General features: G+C 52.1%; 1 protein-coding gene across 1 annotated transcript in view; it reads right to left on the bottom strand.

Moving 5' to 3' along the window:
• The window catches only part of LOC108798183 (XK-related protein 6), a gene marked incomplete at its 3' end in the record, with an annotated part of 4,220 nt that extends 1,591 nt beyond the window's left edge, over positions 1 to 2,629 (bottom strand). Inside the window, exon 1 of the mRNA XM_018569911.1 lies at positions 2,434 to 2,629. Coding sequence (XP_018425413.1) covers positions 2,434 to 2,617 — 184 coding nt within the window. The remainder of the gene's footprint in view (positions 1 to 2,433) is intronic.
• Positions 2,630 to 5,456: the final 2,827 nt, after the last annotated feature.

The raw sequence follows: 5,456 nt of genomic DNA, 5'->3' as shown, positions 1-5,456 counted from the left end.
TTAGCTAAAAAAAAGGTTGAGAAGGGCTGATTTAGAACAAGGTGGTTTCACTTGTACGCGTATCATCTCCTGTGACACATTCCATGGCGAGTGTATGAAGGTATCTGCGTGGCTATAAACGCCGGGCTGTGTTCCTGGGGAAGCTAATTGGGTGAGCGGAGGAACATCTATCATATTATCATCTTCTTTTTGGGAGATATAACACATCTGTCTGCATCTGGATCTTTTCCCCATACATCAAGCGTAGGCAAACATCGGCCCTCCAGCTGTGGGGAAACTGCAAATCTAATCACGCCTCTGCTTCCAGAAGTCATGCCTGTGGCTATCAGAGTCTTGCGATGCCTCATGGGACTTGTAGTTTTATCACAGCTGGAGGGCCGGAGTTTATCTACCCCCGCCATACATGGAACACCTCATGGGACTTATCAATAAAGATGGCCAATCTACCTTAAAGCCGATCTCCAGGATCCTGGCCACCTATGACCCTGAGCTCCCTTTCCCATCCATGATAGAAACACTGTGCAGGGGGAGGATGTAAGCAGACGGCACGTGTCACATCCATCCTGCACCGCGAGGGGGAAATGGGAACAACATTTCTCTTGGTACCATGTGAATTCACTGATGTCCAGCTTGAACTTGCTCCTCATGGTTTGTACATGTCGCAGATCAAAGTGAAATTCACATTTCCTCAACCTTACCACGGGAAGCCCAACATCTCTATAGACCAGTGGTTCTCAACCTGTGGGGCGCGACCCAAAAATGGGTCGCAACCCACAGTTGAGGGGGTCCCCACATGCCTTGTGTTGCTCTAGGTAAGAGGCTCCTCAGCCTCCTCCTAGCGCAGCCTTGTCAGTTCTCCTAGATGGCACTGCAGCAGCCTGAGAGGATCAGAGAGAGGGGTGCAGGCAGGAGTGAGGGGAGGTGAGTGCTTGATCACCACAGAGCCCGCACCGGGCACCACAGAGCCAACACTGGATGCCAACAGAGAGTCCCATTAGCCACCTGAGAGCCCACACAGTTACTAGTATTGGTGCATTCCTAAATTGTACGGTTGGGGGTCACCACAACTTGGCAAATGTTACCAAGGGGTCCAGGCCCTAGAAAGGTTGAGAACCACTGCTATAGACAAAGCTGATATGTCCGTGAAGGTTCCCATTGATCCAGGTCATGGTATACCTAGCAGTAGTCAGTCACATTAAACTGAACCTGAAATGTTGAAGACGTCCAAGAGGCTTTTGGAGTTCTGAGGAGCGTCTTGGACAATCAGCATCTGACACATTCCAAGTGTATGGAAGGTGACTGAGTTCCCCCGTGGGGATATAAATGCTGATTGTACCTCCCTGAGTCTCGTATTAGAAATGAAGAATCCGCTTGGTTGAGTTGTGAAACGTCTTCAACATCACAGAGGAAGTCCAGCTGAAAGTGACCAACTCCTCGTAGTTCATGTCATCCGGCTGTATCTACACCTCTGCCCTTCAGCCATTGACCATTACTGATAAGCAGGGCAGGCATCAGGGGGGTACAGCCGATACTCATGTAAGGGGCCCAGGCAGCCTGGGGGACCCGCCCGGGTCCCTTACATGACTATCGGCCGAAGGTGAAGGGCGAGGAGGCCTGGCCCTAGCAGCGCAGGGCCCCAGCATTGCCGCTCCAGCGACTTCGAGACAAGCTGGGGCCCCATCAGCGATGCTGCTCGTCTGATGTCAGACTAGCCGTGTAAGGGGCCCCAAAATTTCTGACGGCTGCCCTGCTGATAAGTGTAGGCGAGGAGAAGGAGCTAGAAGGATGAACGTATTCAGGATTTCCAGAAGATCCGCTGCTAATGGATCTCACAGGGTCCAGGCCAGTACGGGTGATAATAGTAACAGATTCCAGACCAGGACTTCCAGTGAACCCTGAGACTGGGCGTGTCGTCTCTGACTCAGAAGGGTATTTAAGCACTCGCTCTGCCAGGAGCTGGTGCTGTGTCTTTTTTGCCAGCTTCCTGTTTGTCTGAAGAGCTTATACTTCTGCTGTTTTCTCGTTGCTGACCCGGACCGTCTGACCCTTCTTCGCTTGCTGCCCGCCCTGATCTTCTGCCTAGACCTGACTTTGCTCTTGTCTCCTGTGTTTATCCTCCGATTACTCGTTGCTGACCTTGGACTGTCTGACCACACTCTGCTAGCCGCCTGCCTTGAACTCTACCTGGATCTGACTACTGTCTCCTGTTCTCGTCCGTCCCTTGGCAGGGCAACCCTGGGGACCGCAACCTGGTACCAGCAAGCAGCCTAGCCCATCTCCACCATCAGGAGCTCTGGTGAACACCGGCTGGTACTTAGACTCCGGCCCTCAGCTAAGCCCGTGTCACCTGCCAGGGGGTGTGACCTTAACAATAAGAACCTGAACGACGCCATGGATGAAGATCAGTGTGTACAGAACATGAGGATAACTCACATGGAAGTGTGTCCGCCCGGTTCTTCTGTACCATTATGCAGAGTTGTAGCACCAGTTGGGGGGCGCTCTCCAGGAATGTCTCAAGGAGGCGCAACATGTTGACATCTGCATATTCATACATCATAGCCCAATAAAAGCGACGTTGGTGTTCCTTCTGCCTCTGGCTCTGGATGCCCAAGTACATGGTTCGAATGTATCTAAAGAGGACAAACAAGAAAGAAAAAAAGTGTTAATACGGCTCCGGTGTGTTACTTCCTGTCCAGAATCAATGTTTTCCAGTGACCAGGAATGTGACCGCAGCACACTGATGAAGCCTGACTAGGCCGAAACACACGCTGCTCTTCAGAATGTTACACGAATAGGTACGCTGAACGCTTTAAGCCCAGGGATGTGATACCTGAGGAGTTGTCCTCCATCAACCATGCTGCACTGCATGCAATCTGAACAGCTACCCAGAGAGGAACCATCCTCCAATCACACAGGTTCCTACACATACCCTTCATGTTCTATTCTGATGGTCTGCATACAGCTCCCTGTAGACCAGATCTAACATGTCATGCACAATGACCGGAGTCATTCCAACACAGCAGTAGATGAAGAAGTCGCCGGCACTCCAGTATTTGCTCCACCAATTTGTCTTTATTGACGTTGGAAGGTCATGTGACAGTGAGAACCAACGTTTGGGAGCCATGTTGGTTCCTTCATCAGGCAGACAAAGTGACTCCCGCTGGGTCTTTCAGAAGCTGCTCCCTATAGAATGGGCTTGTGGTCGGGGAGGGTTGTAGATGCGTTTAGATACGTTTGTGCTCCTTGGGAAATATGTTGTCATTGCTTCAATGAAATGATTCATATCTCCGACGATATTCTATTTGGTCTCATGCTCAGGGGCGCGGATATTTTTAGCACACGGGGGACATTTTTGTGGTGTGCCCTCATTACCTCTATACAGAGAGAGACTTGCTGCACTCCTTACCGGATACCCCAACCACAGGGGGAGGGTGATTGTAGTGACTGCGGATTTAACTTTATTGCTATCACACAGGAGCTAACAAGCGCCTGTGTGATAGCAATTGGAGGTGACAGGTTCTCTTTATCGAAACCTGTCACCTCCAATACAGGAGTTGTAGCACAGCGCTGTGCTGGAACTCCTGTGACATGTGAGAGAGGAAGAGCGCAGCACGGCACGGAACGGCACAGCACAGCGCTCCACACTCACTGTGTACACGGAGCGGCAGGGAGCGGCTCTGCTCCCTGCATGGGACTCGGGACAGGAGAGAGACTCGGCGGCTGGGGGAGGACGGAGCCAGCATGGAGAGAGGGGGGGCGGCGGGGGAGGACGGACAGGCTGCAGACATATTACAAGTGATCGCGGCGACATCGCTGGGATCACTCGTAAACGAACAATCGGCTTCCCCGTTCTACATTTAGCCCTGCTTGTGCAAAGCATGACTAAATGTAGGAAGCGCAACTTACCGCCCGGCGCCAGGAACTGCATGTTCCGGGCGTCGGGGGATTTCACACCGCTGCCGCCCCTCTGCGCCCTGCCGCCCCGAGGCCCGGGCCTCGGTGTCCTTGTGGGGAATCCGGGCCTGGTTGTGTGATAACATTGTGAAGGTGTATGATGTCTTTCTGATCACAGCCACTAGATGGCGCTCCAGCACAACGCTGCCACGCACTGCTCCAATGATAATCAGCTTTACAATTCAGGTCATTTAAGGATAACCCAAAAAAAAGAAACCCAGCAAGACTCTATCAGTCCACAAACGCCGCTTTATACATTTAAAGGGGGAAATATTCACCGCTGTTTAAAATAATTGGAATTCACCAAACATTTTTTTTTATAGTGGGAGTTCTATGCGCAGCAGTCTCATGGGATGATATTAGTGAGTCCGTGACGGTGAACGTTGGCCATTAATCTGATCGGAGGCGGGAAGAGTTAAAGGAGAACTATGAGGGGAGTGATAATCATTCAGCCTCATAGTTAGAGCCGACGTGTGACAATTAAACTGTCGCAGGTCGGCTCAGTAGATCGGGAAGTGAGCGAACACATACCGTTGCCTGCTCCCTTCTCGATCATCTCCCTGCAGGGATCCCCTCCTCCTCCCCGCTCCAATACTCCAGCGCTGACTGGCGGAACGGAGGGGGGAGGGGGCGGGTACAGCTGGCTCTGCCTCTAGATAGGCAGAGCCAGCTGTCAGTCACGCAGCTGGGCGGATCAAGACAGCAATGTCGGGATCCGTCCCGGCTGCGGCGTCTCAGTATACCGCGAGCTGTAGCTCTCTATATACTGAGCCTAGGGTGACGGGAGGACGCTAGTTTGTGTCCTCCTGTGACCCTGAGGAGAACTATGGGGAAAAGCCTTAACCCCATAGTTCTCCTTTAAACTTGAACTCCAGAAATGTGAAAGATCTATCCTCCCGGTAGGTCTCCAGCGGCACTGCAAGGGTTAAGTGCTCGATTTTTGTCCTGGGTACCGGGACTTTGACTTAAAGGAGAACTATGGGGTCAGGGCTTTTCCTCATAGTTCTCCTTAGGGTAACGGGAGGACACAAACTAGCGTCCTCCCGTCACCCTAAGCTCAGTATATAGGGAGCTACAGCTCGCGGTATACTGAGACACCGCAGCTGAAGCGGATCCCGACAATTATGTCTGGATCCGCCCAGCTGCGTGACTGACAGCTGGCTCTGCCTATCTAGAGCCCCGAACTATGAGGATGAATGATTTTCACTCCCCCTCATAGTTCTCCTTTAACTTACCCCTCGCTCCCCACCAGGCAGCGCTCAACTCTTCCTCCCAATGCTCCGGGTTGTGGTCAGACCCCGGACGGGCGTGCTCACTTTCAATGAGGACTGGTGGTCCTGCGTTGTACGTGATGATGTCACAGCTATGACCGCCCAATAGAAGAGTCTTCAGGGGACCAATCGCGTGGAAAGAGAAGACGGCGGGGATAAGGTGAGTAAATCTGCTTTTTACTGGTGACCTCGGCAAAAAGAGGATTTAACCCTTGCAGTGCTGGGGAAGAC

This window comes from Nanorana parkeri, unplaced genomic scaffold, assembly GCF_000935625.1.
Source record: "Nanorana parkeri isolate BGI_ZX_2015 unplaced genomic scaffold, ASM93562v1 scaffold1425, whole genome shotgun sequence".
Classification (NCBI taxonomy): domain Eukaryota; kingdom Metazoa; phylum Chordata; class Amphibia; order Anura; family Dicroglossidae; genus Nanorana; species Nanorana parkeri.
This window is presented reverse-complemented; position numbering and strand designations above follow the sequence as displayed.